General features: G+C 47.0%; 1 protein-coding gene across 6 annotated transcripts; it reads right to left on the bottom strand.

The window, feature by feature from the left end:
• Nucleotides 1-1271: 1271 nt before the first annotated feature.
• On the bottom strand, nt 1272-21647 carry LOC140418894 (uncharacterized). 6 transcript variants are annotated; one of them, XM_072502549.1, is made up of 5 exons: nt 21587-21647; nt 19682-19791; nt 10930-11034; nt 7893-7998; nt 1272-4492 (listed from the first exon to the last, which is right to left on the bottom strand). In XM_072502549.1, the coding sequence occupies exon 5, from the start codon at nt 4057-4059 to the stop codon at nt 2947-2949; it is 1113 nt and encodes a 370-aa protein (XP_072358650.1). In that variant the 5' UTR covers nt 4060-4492; nt 7893-7998; nt 10930-11034; nt 19682-19791; nt 21587-21647; the 3' UTR covers nt 1272-2946. The 6 variants fall into 6 exon arrangements, with proteins under 6 accessions (XP_072358650.1, XP_072358648.1, XP_072358649.1 ...); XM_072502547.1 differs by having other exon boundaries at nt 7893-11034; XM_072502548.1 differs by lacking the exon at nt 10930-11034.
• Nucleotides 21648-27465: the final 5818 nt, after the last annotated feature.

Below are 27465 nucleotides of genomic sequence, written 5' to 3'. Positions count from 1 at the left end.
TGTGGTTATTACTGATTCAAACAAAGCTGGTAGGTAGGGCTAGTGAAGTGTTTGCATCACTATCAGAGGAGATATCTGGGACGTATGAGGAGGTGAAAACATCCATCTTAGGTCCATATGAACTAGTGCCTAAAGCCTACAGACATAGGATTAGAAATTTAAGGAAAGAACCTGGTCAAACGTACATGGAGTTTGAAAGGATCAAACAGAGTAATTTTGATAGGTGGATGAAAATAGACCAATTGTATGAAGCTTCAGAGAAATTGTTGTTTTGGAAGAGTTTAAAAATCCAATTCCTGATGTAGTGAGAACTCATGTGGAAGAGCAGAGGGTTAAAACTGTGAGGTTAGCAGCAGAAATGGCAGATGATTATGAATTAGTTCATAAATCAAAGCTTGGTTTCCAACATTAGTTTCAGCCTGTGAGGGACAGAAACTGGGGGAAAAAGAAATACTCAAGTGGTAGAGGGAAAGGAGATCTGATTGGATATAATGAGAGTGTACCTCAGAATAAAAAAGAAATCCAAGAGGGTGGAAGAGAAATGAAAAGTTTCAAATGTTTTCACTGTAATAAACTAGGCCATGTAAAGTCACAGTGTTGGTGGTTGAAGAAAAGCTGATGTGGTAAAACAGGATAAGACAGTGGGGTTTCTTAAAGTGGTAAAGGAAAGCCCAAGTGAAGCGAAGGAGGTGCAAAAGATTGTACAGGCTGATCAAGAGTTGATTGATAAGAAGGTGCCAGATCTCTTTAAAGAATTTACTTGTATGGGTAAAGTTTGCTCATGTGCATCAGGAGGAGCAGGTAAAGAAGTCACAATTTTGAGAGATACGGGAGCTAGTCAATCTTTAATAGTAAGAGATGAGGAGTTATGTAGTTTGGGAAGAATACTGCCAGAAAAGGTGGTAATATGTGGAATTCAGGGTGAGAGTAGTAGTGTTCCATTATATAAGGTAAGGTTGGAAAGTCCAGTGAAGAGTGGTGAAGTGGTAGTAAGAGCAACAGAGAAACTATCTTGTCCAGGAATACAGTTTATCTTGGGTAATGATATAGCTGGATCGCATGTGGAAGTGATGCCCACTGTGGTTAATAAGCCAGTGGAAAATCAGACAACTGAAGTATTGAAGGACGAATATCCTGGGATTTTTCAGGAGTAACGAGGTCGCAAAGTCACAGGTTAAGACAAGGGGAGACATCAAAGAGTGAAGATAAAGTCAAAGTTCAATTATCAGAAACGACTTTTGATCAGATGGTTGGAAAAGAACAACAACAGGTGGAGGTTGAGGCGGATATTTTTATTTCAGGAAAATTGGTGGAGTTACAACAGAAATATTACAGCTAGAAAGATTGTGGAGGAGTTACTTAAATTCTTTACTAGATATGGACTACCCACAGAAATACAATCTAATCAAGGACCAAATTTTACCTAAAGGTTGTTCAAAGAAGTTATGGATAGCTTAGGAATAAAACAATTTAAATCAACTGCATACCATCCAGAATCACGGGAGCGTTAGAAAGGTGGCATCAGACATTAAAGACAATGTTGAGGCCTTATTGTCACGATTATCCAGAGGATTGGGATAAAGGAATTCCATTCGTACTGTTTCCAATTAAGGATGCACCGAATGAGTCAACCAAATTCAGTCCTTTTGAACTAATTTTTGGTCATGAGGTAAAAGGACCACTTCAAGTGATTGAGGAAAAATTGGTGATTGAGCAGTCGGAACTTACATTATTGGATTACGTGTCAAACTTTAGGGAATGATTAAATAGAGCAGGGGAATTGGCGAGACAACATTTAAAAGTTGCACAAAATGTGATGAAACGGTAGCGGACAAGAAAGCAAAGGTTTGTAGTTTTGCCAGTGGAGACAAAGTTTTAGTATTGTTATCAATGGTCGGTGAACCTTTAAAAGCAAAGTTTTGTGGGCCTGATGAGATTGCAAGGAAAGTAAGTGAGGTGAATTATGTGGTAAAAATGCCAGAAAGGAAAACTCACCGAGTGTGTCATGTGAATATGCTTAACAGGTACTTTGAAACGGAAGGAGAGAAACTGGAGGAGGTTTTAATGATTCTAACTCAAAGTGACAAACCAAATCCAGATGACTTTGAATTTGACATCCCTCAAATTAAATTGTAAAATGAGGATGTTCTTAAAAATTGTTGAGTTACCTTCCAGAGGAAAAACAAACTTTGGTATTCTCGAAACCCTGGCCCATAATAATGTGAAATAAAAGTCGCAAAAATCCCACAGGACCATAGGCTGCACTCCCCTTTGACAGAGAGAGAGCTGACTGGAGGCGATTTAACCCGAGGGTCAGCACACCTCAGGCAAGGGGCCTGGTTGAGAAGGCGGGGCCTTCATGAATAAACTCAGCCTGTGCGGGAGTTGAATCCTCACTGTTGGCCTTGCTCTGCATCACGAACCAGTCGTCCAGCCAACTGAGCTAACCGACCCTCTCGTAAATATGTAATAATTCCTTAAATATTAGGTGTTCCCTGGACCAATCAGTTTCTCAGTCCACCTCAGACAACTTGCCCCTCATATCCTGATAGGTTTCTTCTGTGAGGAACACCCAGATAAATTAGACAAAAGAACCATGTAACCACCAGGGCCCATCTCCATGGCAACATGGCATGGTTTGAAACAGAAATGGAAACTAAATATCTTCAAACTTCCAAATACCCTTTCACTCTGTGATCCTTGTGCAATTTGAAGCCAGGGATTAGCAACAAGGCTCAAAGTGCATCAGCCCACTGGAGGCAAAATGGTGAGACCGGCCAGTCCAGCAGAAAGAAACCCTCCGACCATCCCCCTGACCACCTGTCAGAATGAACAAAATGCAGTCCTGGATGTAGAGCAGAAACAATAACAGCAGAATCCAACCCCTGTAATCGACTGTGAAATCGTTGGTGTCACAGCAGGTGCGATGAATCATGCAATCCCGTCTCACATTGAGAGGTGGACGGCATCTCCCCAGTGTGAACTCGCTGGTGTCTCCGCAGGGTGGATAACCGAGTGAATCCCTTCCCACACTGAGAGCAGCCTCTCCCCAGTGTGAACTCGCTGGTGTCTCCGCAGGTGAGATAACCGAGTAAATCCCTTCCCACACTGAGAGCAGGTGAATGGCCTCTCCCCAGTGTGAACCCGCTGGTGTCTCTGAAGGTGAGATAATTGAGTGAATCCCGTCCCACACTGAGAGCAGGTGAATGGCCTCTCGCCAGTGTGAACTCGCTGGTGTTTCTGCAAACTGCATAGTTCAGTAAATCCTTTCCCACACTGAGAGCAGATGAACGGCCTCTCCCCGGTGTGAATTAGCTGGTGTCTCAATAGACGAGATGAATCACAAAATCCTTTTCCACACTGGGAGCAGGTGAATGGCCTCTCTCCGGTGTGAACTCGCTGGTGTGACTGCAGGTGAGATAACTGAGTGAATCCCTTCCCACACTGAGAGCAGGTGAATGGCCTCTCCCCGGTGTGAACTCGCTGGTGTTTCTGCAGGTGGGATAATTGAGTAAATCCTTTCCCACACTGAGAGCAGGCAAATGGCCTCTCCCCGGTGTGAATTCGCTGGTGTCTCAATAGGCGGGATAAGTCACAAAATCCTTTCCCACACTGAGAGCAGGTGAATGGCCTCTCCCCAGTGTGAACTCGCTGGTGTGACTGCAAGCTGTATACTTCAGCAAATCCTTTCCCACACTGGGAGCAGGAGAACGGCCTCTCCCCGGTGTGAACTCGCTGGTGTTTCTGTAGGGTGGATAATTGATTGAATCCTTTCCCACACTGAGAGCAAGTGAATGGCCTCTCCCCAGTGTGAATTCGCTGGTGTCTCAAAAGGCTAGATGAATCACAAAATCCTTTCCCACACTGAGAGCAGGTGAATGGCCTATCCCCAGTGTGAACTCGCTGGTGTGACTGCAGGCTGTATCCTTCAGTAAATCCTTTCCCACACTGGGAGCAGGAGAACGGCCTCTCCCCAGTGTGACTGCGTCGATGGGTTTCCAGCTCTGATGGGGCTCGGAATCCCTTCCCACAGTCCCCACATTTCCACGGTTTCTCCATGTTTTGGGTCTCCCAGTGTTTCTGCAGGCTGGACAATCAGTTGAAGCCTCGTCCACAGACACAACACAGGTATGGTCTCTCCCCGCTGTGAATGTTATGTTTATTCAGGCTGTGTAACTGGTTAAAGAACTTTCCAGTCACTCTAGAACACTCTCACTCGGGTGTGTTGTGTGGGTCTCGGTGCTTTTCCAGTCACACTGATGTTTCCACAGTCAGTTCACTGGAACACTCTCACTCGGGTGTGCGTGTTGTGTGTATCTCCGTACTTCTCCAGTCACACTGATGTTTGAAATCTTTAGAAGCTGAGAGTTCAGGCAAATATTTCTCCTTCTAGATTCAAAGGCCGATGATATTCAGGTTCCAAGGAAACCAGTGACTGTCAGAGCGAGACGTGACGTTTGAGATTTATGAGGATACTTCCTCATCTAGTATCCTGTGAAAACATTGAACACATTTTATCACAGTCAGTACAGGACAGAAACGCCTCATCTCAGCTTTCTCTCCATTTATCTGCCAGTTCCCCATAACCCTGGACATCCTCATTAATCAGAGATCTATTGGGGGGGGGGGGGGAAGAGAGAGAGAGAGATCACGTGACACGGAAGCAGCTGCTTCTCTGCAGGGTCTGGCACCACACAACTATAATTCATCACGAAACCCGGAGAAATAACCTACCGGGACCCGGTGACCTGAGCGGGGGCTGCAGCTTTCTGACAGGACTCAGCGGCCGCCATCTTAGTTGCGCTCTGGCAGCAATGCGCATGCGCACTCGCCATTTAAATTGGGTACTCGCAGCAGTGCACATGCGCACCCGCCATCTTTATTGGGGCAGTCGCAGCAGAGCGCAGGCGCAGTCGCCATCATTGCTGGGGGCAAATCTTTAAAAATGTTTCTTCGTGTCAGAATGTCCATCAAACTGTTCCACTCTGAGTATTTATAAGGCAGAACAATGATATAATGACAATAATTCGTATTTGTATTGTGCCTTGACCAGAATAAAACTTTCAGACTTTTCAGAGAAACGGTACAAAATAACAATTGACACTGAGCCACAGGAGATATTAGCTTTGAGGAGAATCTTAATAGAGGAAAGTGAGTCAGGGAGTCGCAGAGTTTTAAAGAGGAAATTTCAGAGAATGCGGCCCAGCCAAATGATAAAAGACCAGTAATGGTGCAGCGTCAGAAAAATAAGGAATGCTGTACTGGCCGGAATTAATGAGGGCAGAGATCTCCAAGAGGTGGTGATGGGGGGGGGGGGGGGGGAAGATTACAGAGATCAGGATGATCACAACTATTACAATAGAAGAATGAGAAATTTCAACTTTCGGTGCTTCTGAAAGGGAATCATTTGTAGATCAGTGAGCACAGGGGATGGGGAAACAAGATTGATGAGTTAACACATGGGCAGCAGAGTTTTGGATGGGATGGAGGGGGTTGTTTAACATTGGAGGCTGACTGGGAGTGTGTTAGAAAAATTTGGTCGAGAGGTAAAAGAATGAATGATGGTTTCTGTAGCAGATAAAAAACACTAAGGCGGAGTCAGGCAGTGTTGCTGAGGTGGAAATAGGTGATCTTGGTGATGATGTGGATATGTGTTTGGAAGCTCAACAGGGGTGAAATATTTCATGAGGGTTGTGAACAGGCTGCTTCTGCCTCAGACATTTGGCAGGGACAAGGATGGAGTTAGTGGCGAGGGAGTGGAATTTGCAGAGGGGACGGAATCTTAATATTTAAAGAGGAAATTTCTGCTCCTCCAGTACTGGATGTCGGACAAGTTCAGACAGTGCGTCCCTTGGAGTGGAACCTGCAGGGGATGGTTTTATGAGCAGGTGCTCTTACTGTGGGACTGGGTTCAAGACATCATCTGACCTCACTGTACACCAGCGAACTCACATTGGGAAGAGGCTGTTCACATGCTCCCAATGTGGGAAGACATTCACTCAGTCATCCAGCCTGCTGACACACAAGCAAGTTCATACTGGGGAGAGGCCGTTCAGCTGCTGCCAGTGTGGGAAGAGATTCACACAGTCATCCAGCTTGCTGACACACAAGCAAATTCACACTGGGGAGAGGCCATTTACCTGCCCCATGAGTGGGAAGAGATTCACACGTTATCCAGTCTGCTGACAGTCAAGCGAATTGTTGATAATAACCTGTCTAATGCATGCAATAAGGTTGAGTGATATCAGAAATAGTGAAAGTAATGTCAATAGCACAACAGGATGCAGCTTTCAGCGATTACATTACAGTGCTGTTTTTGTTAGGTGATTTAACAGGATGTGATTGGAACATAAATAGATGCGTCATGAATTTGATTATAGCATTTGCTGGCTGGCCGGGAGACTTTAAAGTTTACTTTAATGTACCCAACAGCAAGTCAGAACTTGAAGCCAAAATTATGCTTCATTCCTGGTTCAGCAAGTGATGCAGCAACCATGTGCTTAAACATTTATTTATAAGGTACAGATTGTTGCTCGGTGTGAGAAGTATGGGCCATTGCAGGGCACTGTGCTCGGAATCAAATCTGCTCGACCTGACTGGGAATGTTTGCCGATTGTTTATGCCAAAAACCAAAGATGGAAGTGTGCACAGCCAGCAATTAAACCACCATTTCTCACCTTGATCATGGTGAACAATTTGCTCATACAATTTCTAAATAAAAGATGAAAGTGATGCATTTGGAGCTGTTGTTCTTCTCTGGTTTTGTAAAATTGAAGTCAAGTAGATGGAAATAAAACTATTCCATGCTGAATGTTCTTTTAATTTTACAAACACAGGATGCGTAAATGCTCCTTTAATTGATTTGGTGCCATCCATAGATGGTTTTTGTCAGCTTTTTATATTGTTACTGGAGGAAGTTTGGGTATAGGATAGACACTGATACCGCGCTAGTTAAAACTTACAGGCCAGCAGAATCTAAGTATTCCCATTACTGTTTAAATATGTAAAATCTCAAGCCTCTAAATAAGGTAGATATGGACCTATTGCACCCTTTCTTTTGTGCCATAATTTCAGCGTTAATAAATAGTGGTTTGAACCATTCGGAGAATTAACTAAAGAAACCGTCGCAAAGTAGCAGTTATGTTGACAACTTAATCAAATGTTTGAATACCATACTAATATAAGGCAGCTAATACTGATCTTGTACAGTGCAGATTTTTGCTCAACTAGTCCGGATATAGACTTTATCCATTTACAATTTTGGCTGACAAACATCTATGTAACTGGTTTTCCATCTGCATCCAAAATGGCAACACTGGATAGTGGGGAAAACAATTTAATGGCTGGAATATCTATTCCATATTATTGACCCTCCTGAAATTTCCATCGTAGATATATGATTTGGATTTGATATGATTTATTGTCACTTGTACCGAAGTACAGTGAAAAGTATTTTTCTGCGGCCGAGGAAAGTACACAGCACGTACATAGTAGACACAAGAATAATCAACACGGAACAATGACAAATGGTACATCGACAAAACAGTGATTGGTTACAGTGCGGAATTATAGAAGAGGAAAATAGTTTTAGTAGGTCAGAACGCTGATAGGAGATAAAAGAAAAGGGACAGAGGGAGGGAGCTCGCAGAGAGTCGCCATGCTCCAGATGCCATCTTTGGAAATAAATGATGCGCAGGTTAGGTGGGTTTGCCATGCTAAATTGCCCTTAATGTCCAGTTAGGTTGGGTTACTGGGTTACGGGGATAGGGTGGAGGTGTGGGCTAGGGTGGGGTGCTCTTTCCAAGGGCTGGTGCAGACTTGATGGGCCAAATGGCCTCCTTCTGCACTGTAAATTCTATGATTCTAAATGTTAAAAATGTAAAAGTAGTTACAGTGAGTGGATTCTTCTTTGAAGCACATCCAAGACCGATCCATCTTCATTGGGGTATGTTTCTGCTGATGTTAATAAATTTCAACCCAGTTGCATGGGCTAATATTCTGGATAAAATTTAAATAAAACAGCTTTGTGTTGAACACAGTTAAATCTTTTCTAACATTTCACAAACAAGTTAGTTCCCTTTGAAGGTCTCTCTCTTTCTCCCCTGTCATCTTATGACATCACCGCAATAGAATGTGATGACATCAGTGGATTCCACACTCCCAAAGGAACACGGTGATGTCAGCTTGACTTTAGACATAAGCAGTGTGATGGGAAATGTACAGAACTGTCCCAGTTGTTTTCTTCAAGAGAGAAACTTTTCTGCCACTGTCCCAACTCACACCGAGTCCCATTCACCGATCACCCCCTGCGCTCCCTGATCTACATCATAGAATTTACAGTGCAGAAGGAGGCCACTCGCCCCATCGAGTCCTCACCGGCCCCCGGAAAGAGCACCCCACACAAGCCCACCCGTAACACCACCCAACCTTTTTTGGACACCAGGGGCAATTTAGAATAGCACCAAACCTGCACATCTTTGGACTGTGGGAGGAAACCGGAGCACTCGGAGGAAACCCACGCAGACACGGGGAGAATGTGCAGACTCTGCACAGACAGTGACCCAAGCCGGGAATCGAACCTGGGACCCTGGCGCTGTGAAGCAACTGTGCTACCGTGCCTGTCCGTTCAATTAACACCTCAGTTTTAAAATTCTCCTTCGGCCTGATTTTACCTCTGTACAAGTGACTGCGAATTTGGGTCAGTTAAAATCAGGTCCATTCTTTTCAAAACCTCCACAGCGTCTTTTATTTTCAAATCACCATATGGTCACAAATTCCCCACTCCCATCCCTGTAGTCTTCTCCAATTCGACAACCCTCGGAGCTATCTTTTTTTTTTTAATTTTATTTTTAAAAAAAGAGTATCCAATTCATTTTTTTCAATTAAGGAGCAATTTAGTGTGGCCAATCCACCTAACCTGCACATCTTTGGGTTCTGGGTGCGAAACTCACGCAAACACGGGGAGAATGTGCAAACTCCACACGGACAGTGACCCAGAGCCAAACCTGGGACCTCGACGCTGTGAGGCAGCAGTGCTATCCACTGCGCTATCGTGCTGCCCTCCCTCCGAGATATCTGTACTCCACGAATACTGCCCTCTTCAATATCCCCGGTTTCAATTGTACAACCACTGGGGATCTTGTCTTCAGCTGCCTGCGCCCTAGGTTTTGGAATTCCCTCCATAAACCTCTCTGCCCCTCAATCTTTTTGTTTCTTTAGGATATTCCTTAAAACCTTCCTCTTTGACCGAGCGACTGGTTAACTGAACCAATATCTCTTTATGTGGCTCAGTGTCAAATTCTGTTTGGTATTCACGTCTGTGAAGATCTCTGGGAAGTTTAAAGGTGCTATACAAATGGATGTTGTTTTTGTTGTTGTGGTTAGATCATATTCAGTGGAACCTGCTCTTGTTAAGCAGTCAAACGCTTTCTTGCTGTGTCCAGAGAGAGCTACAGGAAGGCTGTTGACTATATTCGGCCGTGCAAGACTTCAATGGTTAAAATACACAGAAGAGTGAAGACATTGTTATGTCATCACTCGGAGCGAATGGAAACCCTTCTCTTTAAATACATATACATGGAAGAGGCTGCAATGAAATCTGTCCTTTTTAATCTGCACAAAGTAGGAGGCACAATTTCACAGACTGCTGGAGTCCATTCAGCCCAACATTCCTCTGCTATTTGTTTGAAAGGACCCTGATTCATCCAACTGCTCTGCTCTTTTTAACAGCCCTGCAAATTCTTCCCTTTTAAGTATTTTAACCTTTGGAAAATACTATTGAATCTGCTTTCAGACAGATCAGAAAAACTCACGAAAATCGCATTTCCAGCTCTGCCAATGACCTCAGAGGGACCCACTTTCTGTTAAAGAGCCTGTCAACCCCTCTCCGCAACTTTCCCTAACGTGCATAAACCTAACCCACCAAAATCAAATATATGTTAATTTAATTAAATGTATTAATTCTAAATCAGTGGAGATTCAAAGAACAAAGAAAGGTACAGCACAGGAACAGGCCCTTCGGCCCTCCACGCCCGTGCCAACCATGCTGCCCGACTAAACTAAAATCTTCTACACCTCCTGGGTCTGTATCCCTCTATTCCCATCCTATTCATGTATTTGTCAAGATGCTCCTTAAATGTCACAATCGTCCCTGCTTCCACCACCTCCTCTGGCAGCGAGTTCCAGGCACCCACTACCCTCTGTGTAAAAAACTTGCCTCGTACATCTCCTCTAAACCTTGCCTCTTAAACCTATGCCCCCTACGCTGGGGAAAAGCTCTGACTATCCACTCTGTCTATGCCCCTCATAATTTTGTAGACCTCTATCAGGCCGCCCCTCAACCTCCGTTGTTCCAGAGAGAACAAACCAAGTTCATTCAACCGCTCCTCACAGCTAATGCCCTCCATATCAGGCAACATCCTGGTAAATCTCTTCTGCACCCTCTCTAAAGCCGCCACATCCTTCTGCTAGTGTGGCGACCAGAATCGAACACCTTCTCCAAGTGTGGCCTAACTACTTAGGCTGGTTTAGCACAGGGCTAAATCACTGGTTTTGAAAGCAGGCCAAGACAGGCCAGCAGCACGGTTCAATTCCTGTACCAGCCTCCCCGAACAGGCGCCGGAATGTGGCGACTAGGGGCTTTTCACAGTAACTTCATTTGAAGCCTACTTGTGACAATAAGCAATTTCTTTTTCATTTCACTAATGTTCTATACAGCTGCAACATGACTTGTCAATTCTTATACTCAATGCCCCGGCCAATGAAGGCAAGCATGCCGTATGCCTTCTTGACTACCTTCTCCACCGGTGTTGCCCCTTGCAGTGACCTGTGGACCTGTACACCTAGATCTCTCTGACTTTCAATACTCTTGAGGGTTCTATCATTCACTGTATATTCCCTACCTGCATTAGACCTTCCAAAATGCATTACCTCACATTTGTCCGGATTAAACTCCATCTGCCATCTCTCCGCCCAAGTCTCCAAGTCTTTGGAGCGCTGCCAACCCACGGAATTATTCCACTGGCCAATAGGGATCTTTTATTTTGAAACAAACTTTATTATTAACACAGTTCCAACTACATTGTTATCACAGAAAATAGCTTACAATTAACAGTTAAACAATTCTTTACAATAAAATTAAACAATTTAACTACCAACTTATACCTTCTCTATCTCCAATTAAGCAAAGCCTATTATAGGTCAAAAGCCACTTGTAAATAAAGTTAGCAAACCCAGCGTTACTTACTATCCTGTGTAGAGAGTTGCTCTCAGCAAATGTGAGACATCCATTCAGGCACAACCTGCAAGTCGTTCTGTCTTTGGCAGACTAAAAGTTAAGCTGCTTGCTGCAGACCTGGCTCCACCCATTAAATACATCTCTTTCCACGAACAGTCTCATGTCCATCTTAATAAGACTAAACACAATCCCTCAATTAACTGAACCCCAGGGAACCGTTTTTCCATGAAGAAATTTCCATTAGCACAATATAGTTTAAACAATTAAATGGTTAGCATCAATAATTATCCCCTGGGTAGCAAGGTGGGGCAGTGGTTAACACTGGGACTACGGCGCTGAGGACAGGGATTCGAATCGCAGCTCTAGGTCACTGTCGGTCTGGAGTTTGCATATTCTCCCCGTGTCTGCGTGGGTTTCACCCCCACAACCCAAAAGCTGTGCAGGCTAGGTGGATTTCCCCTTAGTTGGGGAAAAAAATAATTGGGTACTCTGAATTTATTTTTTTAAAATCAATGATTATCCAACTTTTACAACATCTTAATTGCATATCTTGCAGACACACCACCTGCCTAGATGTTAAACATGGATTTTTAAAAATATCACTGCAACAGATATATATGATACAATATATATAATGAATTCCTACATTCATCAACTGTTCAGGATAAAATTAATGTATTACATCTGCTTCTGTGGATCATTTCAGTGGAAATGTGCCCTTGCTCAGAGATTCAGCCGACAGAAATGAAAATTGGGACACCGGCCAGTGCAGACGCTCCCACGTCATCAACTGTCAAAATGAACAGGGTTCAGTCCTGGATGTGACGAATAGTAGCAATAACAGCAGAATCCAACCCCTGTAATGACTTGTGAACTCGCTGGTGTTTCTGCAAGTGGGCTGTACTTCTGAATCCTTTCCCACACACGGAACAGATAAACGGCTTCTCATCAGTGTGAAGTCGCTGGTGTGTTAGCAAGTTGGATGAATTAACAAATCTCTTCCCACACACTGAGCAGGTGAACGGTCTCTCCCCAGTGTGAACTCGCTGGTGTGTCTGCAGGTTGGATAACTGAGTGAATCCCTTACCACACTGAGAGCAGGTGAATGGCTTCTCCCCAGTGTGAACTCGCTGGTGTCTCTGCAGGTGGATTGAATCAATAAATCTGTTTCCACAAACTGAACAAGTAAACGGCTTCTCCCCAGTATGAATTCGCTGGTGTCTGCTCAGGCTGGATGGATCTCCAAATTCCTTCCGACACACGGAGCAGGTGAATGGCCTCTCCCCAGAGTGAACTCGCTGGTGTGTTAGCAGGCTGGACAACTGAGTGAATCCCTTCCCACAGTCAGAACAGGTGTATGGCCTCTCTCCAGTGTGAACTCGGGAGTGTGTGTGCAGGTTGGATGAATCTCCGAATCCCTTCCCACACACGGAGCAGATAAACGGCATCTCCCCAGTGTGAATTCGCTGGTGTCTCAGTTGGCTGCATAACTGAGCAAATCCCTTCCCACACACAGAACAGATAAAAGGCCTCTCCCCAGTGTGAATTCGAAAGTGTGTGAGCAGTTTGAATGAATCTCCGAATCCCTTCCCACACACGGAGCAGATGAACGGCATCTCAGTGTGAAGTCGCCAGTGTGTAAGCAGACTGAATGAATGGACGAATCCCTTCCCACACAGCGAGCAGGTAAATGGTCTCTCCTCAGTGTGCACTTGCTGGTGTTTGCGTAGACTGGAAGTAGTAACTCCCTTCCCCCACGAAGCAGGTGAACAGTGTGACCCCGCTGTGACCTCACTGGTGTGTCAGCAGGTTGGATGAAGCAGTAAGTCCTTTCCCACACTGAGAGCAGGTGAACGGTCTCTCCCCGGTGTGAGTGTGTCAATGAGATGGGGAAGTGATTCCCTTCCCACAATTGCCACGTTTCCACGGATCCCCCCCTGGTGCGGGAGTCTCGGTGCTTTTCCAGTCACACTGATGGTAAAATGACTGATGGCCGACTCCGTCAGATCTTGGATGTGAAGTTGGGTTTGAGATTTCTTGCTGCAAATCCTCCCCTTTGAATATCCTGTTAAAGGAGTTTACAAATATCATCACTGTCAATACAGCTCACAAATTCAGAACAGACAATTCTAGTTGCTGTCACACACTCTCTCCCTCTCTCTCTCCCTCCATTCTCACTCTGCTGTATCTAAGATACACACTCCTTATTCTCCAGAAGGTGGTAATTCATGCTGATCGACACACAGCGTTTCCTGTTCTCGACCAAGAGATCATATATCCTCAGAAATAAGAGCAGCAGTAGGCCATTCGGCCCATCAAACCTGTTTTTCTGTTTAATAAGATCACAGCTGATCGGATTGTGACCTTAACTTTGTTTCCTTCCTGTCACCCGTAACCCTCGACTCCATTTCTGATCAAAACTCTAACTGAGCCTTGAATATATTTAATGGTGCAGCCTCCACTGATCTCTGGGGAAGAGAATTGCAAAGACTAACCACCCTCTGAGGGAAGACATTTCCCCTCATCTCCATCAGAAATGGGGACCCACTTGTTCCAGAATCCCCCAGGAGGGAAACATCCTCTCTTCATCTCCCCTATCATGTTCTCTCAGAATCTTATCTGTTTCAATATGGTCACCTCTAAACTCCAATGAGTACAGACCCAACATTTCCTCACAACACAACACCTTCATCCCAGGAATCAGCCCGCTGATCCTTCTCTGAATTGCTCCCAATGCAAGAATCACCCTCCTCAGTTAAGGAGACTAAAAGTGTGCACCGTACTCCAGGTACTGTGATCTGACAGTCATGACAGAGACATGGCTGCAAGATGACAAGGGCTGGGACCTGAATACTCAAGGCTGCGTGACTTTTCAGAAGGACAGGAAGCTGGGAATATGCGGAGGGACAGCTCGGTTAATTAAGGACGGCATTAGTACAATAGAGAGAGATGACCTTAGTTATGGAGATCAAGATGCACAATCAGGTTGGGTATCGATAAGAAATGATAAAGGTAGGAAGTCACTTGTGGGAGTAGTTTCTAGGCCCCTGAACAGTAACCACACAGTAGGACGGACGGAGAATACAGGGAGGGACAATGGCTTGTGAGAAAAGTACAGCAATAATCATGGGTGATTTAAATCTACACATAGATTGGGCGAATCAGATTGGTAAAGGTAGCCAGGCAGATGAGCTCGCAGAGTCTTTTTGGGACAGTTTCTTAGAGCAGCACATGCTAGAGCTGACCAGAGAGCAAACTATCGTAGATCACCCCAATCACTGAATTGTTCGGGTGCAGAAGGCCCATCGTGTCTGCACCGACTCTCCAAACAAGGATGATGACTTAGTGTCATTCCCCGTACCTCCCTTGACAACTTTGCACCTGAAAATATTGCTCAATACTGGGTTACAAAGTCCTTGGGGTTAAACCCAGCAGCTTCTCCTGCATCGCCACTCCAGCCAAATTGCTACAACAAACCAAAGGGAATTGGATAAGACCTTGGAAAGAAGAAATGCTGCAAGGAAGAGAAGAAAGGGCAGGGGAATGGGATGAGCCAGCATGGGTATGATGAGCTGAATGGCCTCCATCTGTATTGTAATCATTCAATCATTCTGTGAAAAAGGACTGTAACTGGAGGCCAGAGACTAACCTCCACAACCAACACCCTCCGCAATACAAATCCGTTCTTAATCTCTGCTTCTAAACTTGGGTTCTGTGAGAAACACCTCCAACAAAATAATAGCAAAATACTGTTGTTGCTGAAAATACTCAATATGTCAGCGAGTAATTGTGGCAGGAGAAACAGATAATATCTCAGAGTGTGCAGCATCAATACGAACAAGGAGCAGGAGCCATTCAGCCCCTCAAGCCTGCTCCACCATTTAATAAGATCATGGCTGGTCTGATAGTAATCTCAAATCTTCAATTATAGGGAATAAATATGGTGCAGAATTTTTTTATTTTTTAAAAAAATATATTTTATTGAAAGTTTTTCGATCACAATTTTTTCCCCTTACACATCAAACTCATAACAAAAAAGAAAATTTAACAGTGAACAAATGGCTAATCAACATGGTAAACTAATCATTTAACATAAACTAAAACTTTCCACCCCCCCCCCCCCCCCCTGGGTTGCTGCTGCTGGTCGTCTGTCTTCCCTCTAACGTTCCCCTAGGTAGTTGAGGAATGGCTGCCACCGCCTGGTGAACCCTTGAGCCGATCCTCTCGTGTCCAATCGTGTCAGATTAAGTCTGTGTAGGGTTCCCCAGCTCCTAGCGATCTGAAGTTTCTTTCCACTTTCCTTAGAGGCAGGCCTTCTATCTCTCTACTCTGGTCCCCAGGGTGAATCACGAATAGTTCACTCTTCCCCATGTTAAGCCTATATCCCGAGAAATCTCCGAACTCCCTCAATATCTGCATGACCTCTGTCATCCCCCCCACTGGGTCCGTCACATACAACAGTAGGTCATCTGCATATAGCGACACTCGGTGTTCTTCTCCCCCTCTAATCACCCCTCTCCATTTCCTGAAGTCTCTCAACGCCATGGCCAGAGGTTCAATTGCCAACGCGAACAACAATGGAGATAGCGGGCATCCCTGTCTTGTCCCCCTATATAGTCGGAAATACTCCGATCTTTGCCGACCCGTGACCACACTTGCCGTTGGGGCCCCATAAAGGAGTTTGACATGGCTAATAAACCCGTTCCCGAACCCAAACCTCCTTAACACCTCCCATAAGTACTCCCACTCCACCCTATCAAATGCCTTCTCTGCATCCATTGCCGCCACTATCTCTGCCTCCCCCTCCACTGGGGGCATCATTATCACCCCTAATAGTCGTCGCACGTTGACATTCAGTTGTCTCCCCTTTACGAACCCTGTCTGGTCTTCGTGCACCACCACCGGGACACAGTCCTCTATCCTCGATGCCAGTACCTTTGCCAGCAATTTGGCGTCCACATTCAATAATGAAATAGGTCTATAGGACCCGCAATGCAACGGATCTTTATCCCGCTTCAGAATTAGTGATATCGTCGCCTCCGACATTGTCGGGGGTAAAGTCCCTCCTTCCCTGGCCTCATTAAACATCCTCACCAACAGCGGGGCCAACAAGTCCACGTATTTTCTATAAAATTCCACTGGGAACCCGTCTGGTCCCGGAGCCTTTCCCTGCTTGCATATTCCCCAGCTCCTTAACAACCTCGTCCACCCCAATCGGTGCCCACAGGCCTTCCACCTCCTGCTCCTCCACCCTCGGGAACCTCAATTGATCCAGGAACTGCCGCATCCCCTCCTCTCCCTCCGGGGGCTGGGACCTATACAGTCCTTCATAAAAGGTCTTAAACACCACGTTTACCTTCCCTGCTCTCCGCACCGTAGCTCCCTTTTCGTCTCTAATTCCCCCTATCTCCCTCGCTGCTGTCCTCTTTCGCAGCTGATGGGCCAGCAGGCGACTAGCCTTTTCCCCATATTCATACCTCCTCCCCTGTGCCTTCCTCCACAGCACCTCCGCCCTTCTGGTGGTCAAAAGGTCGAACTCCGTCTGGAGTCGTCTTCTCTCCCTGTACAGTCCCTCCTCCGGGGTCTCCGCAAATTCCCTGTCCACCCTTAAAATCTCCCCCAGTAATCTTTCCCTTTCCTTGGCCTCTGTTTTCCCTTTGTGGGCCCTAATGGAGATCAGCTCTCCTCTGACCACCGCTTTTAGTGCTTCCCATACCACTCCCACTCGGACCTCCCCGTCGTCATTGGCCTCCAGGTACCTCTCAATACATCCCCGCACTCTTCCACACACTCCCTCATCCGCCATCAATCCCACATCTAATCGCCAGAGTGCTCGCTGCTCCCTTTCCTCTCCTAGTTCCAGGTCCACCCAGTGTGGGGCACGGTCCGAAACCGCTATGGCTGAATACTCAGCTTCTTCCACCCTTGAGATCAACGACCTTCCCAGAACAAAAAAATCTATCCAGGAGTACACTTTGTGGACATGGGAGAAGAAGGAGAACTCCCTGGCCCTCGGTCTAAGAAATCGCCATGGATCCACTCCCCCCATTTGGTCCATAAACCCCTTGAGCACCTTGGCCACTGCCGGCCTTCTTCCGGTCTTAGATCTGGATCTATCTAACCCTGGGTCCAGCACGGTGTTGAAGTCCCCTCCCAATATCAAGTTTCCTACCTCCAGGCCCGGTATACGCCCTGAATGGGATACCTGTCCCACCCATCCTTTCCTTAACCTAACTTGGTCCGCCACCTTCAGGTGCGTCTCCTGGAGCATAACCACGTCTGCCCTTAGTCCTTTCAAGTGCGCGAGCACTCAGGCCCTTTTAATCGGTCCATTCAGGCCTCTCACGTTCCACGTGATCAGCCTCACTAGGGGGCTACCTACCCCATTCCCGTGTCGACTAGCCATCACCTTCTCTAGGCCAGTCCCGTGTCCTGCCTCCGTGCTCCCACTCGCTCCCCAGGCGTCGCATTCCATCCCCGTCCACCCACTCTTTAGCCATTTCCTATTTGATTTCCGCAGCAGCAACCCAGTTATCCCTCTCCAACTCCCTCCCCCCGCTAGATCCCCTTCTAGCGTGATTGCTCCCCCCATATTACTTCCGCAAGTCAGCTGACTTCAACTGACCCCGGCTACTCCTGCTCCCTCCCTGACCCCCCCGTGTGGGGAACTCCCATCTGCCTTGCGAATGTCTTCCCGCCATTATCTTTCTGGCGCGGGAACATCCCTATATCTGACCCGCCTCTTGTGGCGCAGCTCCCTTTCCCCTCCCACTCCCATTCCTCATTCTCCGCCTATGTCCCTTCTTTCCCCCCTCACCGGCGCCCACATTTCTTAGTGTCTCCCCCCTTCCCAATTTACTTCTCTATTTACATCGACAATAACATTCCCTACAGTATCAGTCCCTCAGTTCCGATCCAATTTCTCCTCTTTAATAAAGGACCATGCTTCTTCTGCCGTTTCGAAATAGTGATGTCTCTCCTGGTACGTGACCCATAGTCGTGCCGGCTGCAGCATCCCGAACTTCACCTTTTTGTGTAACACCTCCTTGGCTCGGTTAAAACTCGCCCTCCTTCTCGCCACCTCCACACTCCAATCCTGGTACACCCGTACCACTGCATTCTCCCATCTGCTACTCCGTACTTTTTTAGCCCATCTCAGGACCTCTTCTCTATCTTTAAGGCGGTGAAATCGCACGGTTGTCGCCCAAGGTGGTTCTCCCGCTTTTGGTCTTCTCGCCGGGATCCGATGGGCCCCCTCCACCTCTAAGGGGCCCGCAGGGGCCTCAGCTCCCATCAACGAGCTTAGCATCGCGCTTACATAAGCCCCGCAATCCGCTCCTTCCACTCCCTCAGGGAGACCCAGTATCCGAAGGTTCTTCCTTCGCGCTCTGTTTTCTAGGGCCTCAATCCTTTCAATGCACTTTTTGTGGAGCGCCTCGCGCGTCTGTGTTTTGACCGCCAGGCCCAGGATCTCGTCCTCATTATCCGTCACCTTCTGCTCCACCACGCGGAGCTCTGTCTCCTGGGTCCTTTGTGCCTCCTTGAGCCCCTCAATTGCCTGTACCATCGGGGTCAGCACCTCCCTCTTTAGTAGCTCCACACACCGTCTCAAGAATTCGTCTTGCTCGGGCCCCCATGTCGCCTGGGCTTTCTCCGCCGCCATCTTGTGTCTTCTCCCTTTCTGTCCCTATCGCGAGGATTCCTCGCGCTGCAGCCGCCGATATTTTCCTCTTTCATTGGGGGGGGGGGGACTCCCTATTCACTCACCCCACACCGGGTTTTGTCGCGCGAAAATTTCCCGTTGGGGCTCTTAAAAGAGCCCGAAGGTCCGTTGGAGCTGGAGCCACCGAAACGTGCGGCTTAGCTGGTCATTGCCGCAACCGGACTGTGGTGCAGAATTTGATGGTTAATATCAACAGATGAACAGAAGAGAAATGGTCTCCAGTTCAGGAAAAACTGGGAAGATAAAGATGGTAAATCAGCAGCACATAGCCGAGGGATGGGCAGCAATGAAATCTTCATTCAGACAAATTGAAAGAAATAACAGGTAAAATACCAAACGTGGTTAAAATAAATCTACTATCTACTTCACAGCGCCAAGGACCCGGGTTCGAACCCAGCCCTGGGTCACTGCTCCCCGTGTATGCGTGGGTCTTACCCGAAGAACCCAAAGATGTGCAGGGTAGGTGGATTGGCCACATAAATTGCCCCTTAATGGAAAAATTAATAAAATAAAATAAATCCACTATTCGAGGCAGAAGAAGTTAAACAATGGCAGAGAGGTGATCAGGGAGGGCAGAGGCATAACAGAGCAATGGGTGAAATATGGAATCAGATCCACAGTAAAGGAGCCAAACCTGCCCCAGAGCCATGGAACCAGAGCATAGATAACAAAGCACAACACTAAAAACTCTAAATTAAAGATTAATGCTCAACAATACTCACCTCTGGAACAATTTCACTGGTTTCAAATTTAAACCCTGCTGCTGGAGCAGCAGCTCGAAAGAATTCTCTGGAATCAGAGAAAAATCACAGTCTTCAAATCTTCTAACTCCCTGGAAAAGGAGATTACAAGAGTCATGTGGCAATTGTGGTTACAAATTGAGAGAGAAACATTTTTTCTTGATTTGAGATTGCTGTGTAACTACTCCCATTTTAACCTCTTGTAAAAGGAGTTTAAGGAGTTTTCAAAGTCCGTCAGTCAGGGATGCAAATTCATAACATTCTCTCCTTCTGTTTCCTGGTGTAGGATTACTTAAGATGGGATATACTTAATTGGAAGCAGTTCCGACAACATTCACTGAGCTGATTCCTGGCTAGAAGGAGTTGGTTTCATAAGGAAATGTTGACCAAGTGTGAAAGGGATTTTAGATAAACGAGAGGCGATCTTACTGAAGCATACAAGTATTTGAGGGCAGTTTACAGGGGAAGTGGTGGAAGGATGCTTGCCCTCAATAGGGAATCTAAAACTGCAGGGACAGTTTAAACATAAGGGCTTAAGACGGAGAACAGGATAAATTGCTTCTCTCAGAGAACCAGTAGCTGGTGAAATTCTTTCCCCCAGTAAACAGTGGAGGCTGGGCCATGGAGTATATTCAAGGCTGTGTTACACAACATTTTACTTGTTAGGGACAGGAGGAAAATGGAGTTAATGATCAGATGAACCATGGGTTTATTAAATGGCAGAGCAGCCTCAATGGTTTGAATGGCCTTCTCCTGCTGCTAATTCTGATGATCTTATTCTTCTGTTATTAAAATGGCATCAGATGCACCCTGATTTAGCTGGTTTAGCACACTGGGCCAAATCGCTGGCTTTTAATGCAGACCAAGGCAGGCCAGCAGCACGGTTCGATTCCCGTACCAGCCTCCCCGAATAGGCGCCAGAATGTGGCGACTAGGGGCTTTTCACAGTAACTTCATTGAAGCCTACTCGTGACAATAAGCGATTTTCATTTTCAATACATACATACATAGAATTTGCAGTGCATAAGCAGGCCATTCAGCCCATCGAGTCTGCATCGACCTTTGGAAAGAGCAGCCTACTCAAGCTCACACCTGCACCCTTTCCGCGTAACCCAGTAACCCTACCTAACCTTTTTTTGGGACACCAAGGGCAATTTATCATGGCCAATCCACCTAACCCACACATCTTTGGACTGTGGGAGGAACGTGAGCATCCAGAGGAAACCCACGGAGACATGGGGAGAACGTGCAGACTCCGCGCAGTCAGTGACTCAAACAGGGAATCGAACCTGGGACCCTCAAGCTGTGAAGCAACTGTGCTAATCGCTGTGCTACCATGAAGCAAGTCCCCCCTCAAAACTGGACCTTTCAATCAATGAGTCATACATTTTCTCTCCTGGTCACTGGAACCCTGAAGCCCCTTGGGCATCATGGTGGCAGAGTGGTTAGCATCGCGGTCTCACAGCGCCAGGGACCTGGGTTGAATTCCGGCCTTGGGTGACTGTGGAGTTTGCACATTCTCCCCGTTTCTGCGTGGGCTTCCTCCGGCTGCTCTGGTTTCCTTCCACAGGTCAAGTGGGGATAGGGTGAAGTGTGGGCCTAGGTAGGGTGCTCTTTCAAAGGGTTGGTGCAGACTCGATGGGCCTCATTCCACACTCCAGGGATTCTGTGATCAAAGAAGCCAGGATGGCCGCGCATGCGCTCTGCTCTCCGCTGATGGAAGGTGGCGGCGGTGGAACTGGGCCTGATTCCCGATAAAAGCCCCGCAGCTACAAACTCGGGTCCTGCAGAATCTTATTCCGATCGGGGGACCTGCACCGGGTGTTTATAAAGCCTCCGTTCTCTCCCTATCCCGACTCCATTCCTCCCTCCGCCCCACCGACTCACCCGCCCAAAAAGCCTCTCCCGTACTCGCAGGGCTCCGAACAAAGTGGTACTGCGCCTGCGCACTGGCTTCCTGTGGAGCGAATAGGGCACATTCACTGCCGCGGGGCATTCTGGGTAATACATGCACCATTTAAACATCAAACTGTTAAAACAAAATAACTTTCTTAACATTTGAGATGAATTCATTTAAAAATGTGATGAATTGTGAATTGGTGATCTGCTATGCCTCATTTCTCAAAGTTCTCCTGTGCAACCATGCAGAGTTTTTAAAGCGTTTTGTACTATTTCCTCTCTCTCATCCCTCATCTGATGTTTCAAACTCTGGCTGGGTTCAATCACAGTCACTGGTGCCTCTGTTTCCCTCTCCATCGTTAATTCTGACTATTCACTATTTTACAGAATAATACTGCACAAATTAAATTAAAAAATGAAAATCACTTATTGTCACAAGTAGGCTTCAAATGAAGTTACTGTGAAAAACCCCTAGTCGCCACATTCCGGCGCCTGTTCGGGGAGGCTGTTACGGGAAATAGAAGTAATTCGGCTCATTATGCCTGTCCTGGCTCTTCGGAAGATCTCTCCAATTAATCCCACAGCCCAACTGGCAGAGTTAGAACAACGTATATCTGCTTTAATCGAGAGTTTAATGGAAAAGGTTTTCAGTTGGATAGTTCACAGTTGCATTCACCCCGGTGGAAAAATTGATTGTCCAATTTATTGAGCAGATATTAAGTGCTCACCATTAGTTATGCACACAAAGCACCTGACTGAGTTAATTAAACAATTGACAGACTGCACAAACCACAATGACATTATTAATAAAGGGTCAAGTTAAGGGAGTATCCTGGTGTGATAGAGCAGATGAATTATGGGGTTACAAATTAAAGGCATTAATATCCTGCAATGTCAAAATCAATATCAGAATCATATGTCACAAGTAGGCTGACATTAACCCCAGTACAGTGGGGGGCACGGTAGTACAGTGGTTAGCACAGTTGCTTCACAGCTCCAGGGTCCAGGTTCTATTCCTGGCTGGGTCACTGTCTGTGTGGAGTTTGCATGTTCTCCCCGTGTCTGCATGGTTTTCCTCCCTGTGCTCCGGTTTTGTCCCATAGTCCAAAAATGTGCAGGTCAGGTGCAGGCCATGCTAATTTGCCCTTGGTGTCCAAAAAGGTTGTGTTGGGTGGGGTTACTGCGTTATGGGGCTAGGGCGGGGGTATGGGCTTAGGTATGCTCTTTCCAAGGGCTGGTGCAGATTCGATGGGCCGAATGGCCTCCTTCTGCACTGTAAATTCTATGACACTCTATGAACACTGTAAAGATCCAAGATGGCGCCAGAGCATGGCGACTCTCTGCGAGCTCCATCCCCACACCTTTTTCTTTTATCTCCTATCACCATTCTGACCTACTAAAAGTATTTTCCACATCTTATATAATTACTAATAATGTTCTTCTATGTTTTCTTACAGGTTTGATGTCCTGTAAGAACACTATTCACGACGCCCTATGCTGCTCCTGCTCATGTATTTGCTCAGTTTGGCCCTTTGATCCGCACTGTAACCAACCACTGTTTGTCGATGTACCATTTGTCAATGTACTCTGTTGATTATTCTTTTTGTCTATTATGTATGTACTGTGAACCTTCCCACGGTCACAGAAAAATACTTTTCACTGCACTTCAGTACATGTGACAATAAATCAAATCAAATCAAAAAAAAAATCGAAGTTACTGTGAAAATCCCCTAGTCACCACATCTCAGCGCCTGTTCGGGTACACAAAGGGAAAATTTGGAATGCCCAATTCACCTAACAAGCATGTCTTTTGGGACTTGTGGGAGGAAATCGGAGCACCCTGAGGAAACCCATGCAGACACTGGAAGAATGTGCAGACTCCGTACAGGCAGTGACCCAAGCCGGGAATTGAACCCGAGTCCCAAACGCTATGAAGAAACAGGGCTAACCACTGTGCTACCGTGCCCCCCATTATCACTCAGCTGGAATGTTGCCGTATGAAAGGGCACCGCAAACCTGTCAGAGGAAACAAGCCAATTCTTTTTTTTAAAATATATTTTATTCAAGATTTTTTGGCCAAACATAACAATACGTAGTGTTTCTTTTACACAACAATAAAGCAATATAAATAACAGTGGCCAGTTTTAAACAAATAAATAAATAATATATGAACAGAAACAAAAACAAAACGAAATGGCAACTGCCTTGTCAAAAATAAATACTCTCCAAAGATACAATCCAACAGTTCAATATACAATTACCTATAACAAATGTCTATACATATACAATAACATCCCTGAGAGTCCATCCGATTCCTCCCCCCCCCCCTCCCCCCTGGGTTGCTGCTGTTGTCTTCTTCTTTTCCATTCCCTCTATCTTTCTGTGAGGTAGTCGACGAACGGTTGCCACCGCCTGGTGAACCCTTGAGCCGAACCCCTTAATACGAACTTAATCCGTTCTAACTTTATAAACCCTGCCATGTCGTTTATCCAGGTCTCCACACCCGGGGGTTTGGCTTCCTTCCACATTAACAATATCCTGCGCCGGGCTACTAGGAACGCAAAGGCCAAAACATCAGCCTCTCTCACCTCCTGCACTCCCGGCTCTTCTGCCACCCCAAATATAGCCAACCCCCAGCTTGGTTCGACCTGGGCCCCCACCACTTTCGAAAGCACCTTTGCCACCCCCACCCAAAACTCCTGTCGTGCCGGGCATGACCAGAACATGTGGGTGTGATTCGCTGGGCTTCTCGAGCATCTCGCACACCTATCCTCTACCCCAAAAAATTTACTAAGCCGTGCTCCAGTCATATGCGCCCTGTGTAACACCTTAAATTGTATCAGGCTTAGCCTGGGACACGAGGACGATGAGTTTACCCTACGTAGGGCATCAGCCCACAGCCCCTCCTCAATCTCCTCCCCCAGCTCTTCTTCCCATTTCCCTTTCAGCTCATCTACCATGATCTCCCCCTAGTCCCTCATTTCCCTATATATGTCCGACACCTTACCATCCCCCACCCATGTCTCTGAGATCATTCTATCCTGCACCTCCTGCGTCGGGAGCTGTGGGAATTCCCTCACCTGTTGACTCGCAAAAGCCCTCAGTTGCATATACCGAAATGCATTCCCTTGGGGCAACCCATATTTTTCCGTCAGCGCCCAGACTCGCAAACGTCCCATCCATGAACAGATCTCTTAATTGTGCTACCCCTGCTCTTTGTCATGCTCCAAATCCCCCATCCATTCTCCCCGGAACAAACCTATGGTTATTTCCTATCGGGGACCACACCGAGGCTCCTGTCTTTCCCCCATGCCATCTCCACTGCCCCCAAATTTTCAATGTAGCCACCACCACCGGACTTGTGGTGTATTTCTTTGGTTAGAATGGCAATGGTGCCGTCACCATTGCTTGTAGGCTAGTCCCCCTGCAGGACGCCCTCTCCAAACTCTTCCACGCTGCTCCCTCCCCTTCTCCCATCCACTTACATACGAGCGGCCCAGTAGTACTCGCTTAGGCTCGGTAGTGCCAGCACCCCCCTGTCCCTACTACGCTGCAAAAATCCCCTCCTCACTCTCGGGGTCTTCCCAGCCCACACAAAACTCATAATACTCTTCTCGATTCTTTTGAAAAAAGCCTTCGTGACCACCACCGGGAGGCACTGAAACACAAAAAGGAATCTCGGGAGGACCACCATTTTAACTGCCTGCACCCTCCCTGCCAGTGACAGGGACACCGTGTCCCATCTCTTAAAGTCCTCCTCCATCTGTTCCACCAACCGCGTTAAATTAAGCCTATGTAGTGTACCCCAATTCTTGGCTATCTGGATCCCCAAGTACCGGAAGTCCCTTGTTACCTTCCTCAATGGTAAATCCTCTATTTCTCTGCTCTGCTCCCCTGGATGCACCACAAACAACTCTCTTTTCCCCATGTTCAGTTTATACCCTGAAAAATCCCCAAACTCCCCAAGTATCCGCATTATCTCTGGCATCCCCTCTGCCGGGTCCGCCACATATAGCAACAAATCATCCGCATACAGAGGTACCCGGTGTTCTTCTCCTCCCCTGAGTACTCCCCTCCACTTCCTGGAACCCCTCAATGCTATGGCCAGGGGTTCAATCGCCAGTGCAAACAATAACAGGGACAGAGGACATCCCTGCCTCGTCCCTCTATGGAGCCGAAAATAATCAGACCCCCGTCCATTCGTGACCACGCTCGCCATCGGGGCCCTATACAGCAACTGTACTCATCTGATATACCCATCTCCAAAGCCAAATCTCCTCAGCACCTCCCACAAATAATCCCACTCCACTCTATCAAATGCTTTCTCGGCATCCATCGCCACCACTATCTCCGCTTCCCCCTCTGGTGGGGGCATCATCATTACCCCTAGCAGCCTCCGTATATTTGTATTCAGCTGTCTCCCCTTCACAAACCCAGTTTGGTCCTCATGAACCACCCCCGGGACACAATCCTCTATCCTCGTTGCCATTACCTTGGCCAGAATCTTAGCGTCCACATTCAGGAGGGAAATGGGCCTGTAGGACCCGCATTGCAGCGGGTCTTTTTCCTTCTTTAGGAGGAGCGATATCGTTGCCTCTGACATAGTCGGGGGCAGCTGCCCCCTTTCCCTCGCCTCATTGAAGGTTCTCATCAGTAGCGGGGCCAGCATGTCCATATATTTCCTATAGAATTCAACTGGGAATCCGTCTGGTCCCGGGGCCTTCCCCGCATGCATGCTCCCAATCCCTTTCACTACTTCCTCCGTCTCAATCTGTGCTCCCAGTCTCGCCCTCGCCTGCTCCTCCACCTTAGGAAATTCCAGCTGATCCAGAAAGCACATCATTCTCTCCTTCCCATCCGGGGGCTGAGCTTCATATAATCTTTCATAAAATGCCTTGAACACTCCATTCACTCTCTCCGCTCCCCGCTCCATCTCTCCCTCCTCGTCTCTCACCTCCCCTATCTCCCTCGCTGCTCCCCTTTTCCTCAGTTGGTGGGCCAGCAACCTGCTCGCCTTCTCCCCATATTCGTACTGTACACCCTGTGCCTTCCTCCATTGTGCCTCTGCATTACCCGTAGTCAACAAGTCAAATTCTACATGTAGCCTTTGCCTTTCCCTGTACAGTCCCTCCTCCGGTGCCTCCGCATATTGTCTGTCCACCCTCAGAAGTTCTTTCAACAACCGCTCCCTTTCCCTACCCTCCTGCTTTCCTTTATGTGCCCTAATAGATATCAGCTCCCCTCTAACCACTGCCTTCAGTGCCTCCCAGACCACTCCCACCTGAACCTCCCCATTATCATTGAGTTCCAAGTACCTTTCAATACACCCCCTCACCCTTAAACACACCCCCTCATCTGCCAATAATCCCATGTCCATTCTCCAGTGTGGACGCTGTTGTTTTTCCTCCCCTATCTCCAGGTCCACCCAATGTGGCGCGTGATCCGAAATAGCTATAGCCGTGTACTCCCTCCCCGTCACCTTCGGGATCAGTGCCCTTCCCAAAACAAAAAAGTCTATTTGTGAATAAACTTTGTGGACAAAGGAGAAAAATGAAAACTCCTTACACCTCGGTCTACTAAATCTCCTGGGGTCTACTCCTCCCATCTGCTCCATGAAGTCCTTGAGCACCCTAGCTGCAGCCGGCCTCCTTCCGGTCCTGGACCTCGATCTGTCCAGCCCTGGGTCCAGCACCGTATTAAAATCTCCACCCATTACCAACCTCCCCACCTCTAGGCCCGGGATACGTCCTAACATACGCCTCATAAAGTTGGCATCATCCCAGTTCAGGGCATATACGTTCACTAAGACCACCGCCTCCCCTTGCAATTTGCCACTCACCATCATGTATCTGCCCCCACTATCCACC

This window comes from Scyliorhinus torazame, chromosome 5, assembly GCF_047496885.1.
Source record: "Scyliorhinus torazame isolate Kashiwa2021f chromosome 5, sScyTor2.1, whole genome shotgun sequence".
Lineage (NCBI taxonomy): Eukaryota > Metazoa > Chordata > Chondrichthyes > Carcharhiniformes > Scyliorhinidae > Scyliorhinus > Scyliorhinus torazame.
The sequence above is the reverse complement of the archived record's forward strand: the minus strand, read 5'-3'. Positions and strand labels throughout refer to the sequence as shown.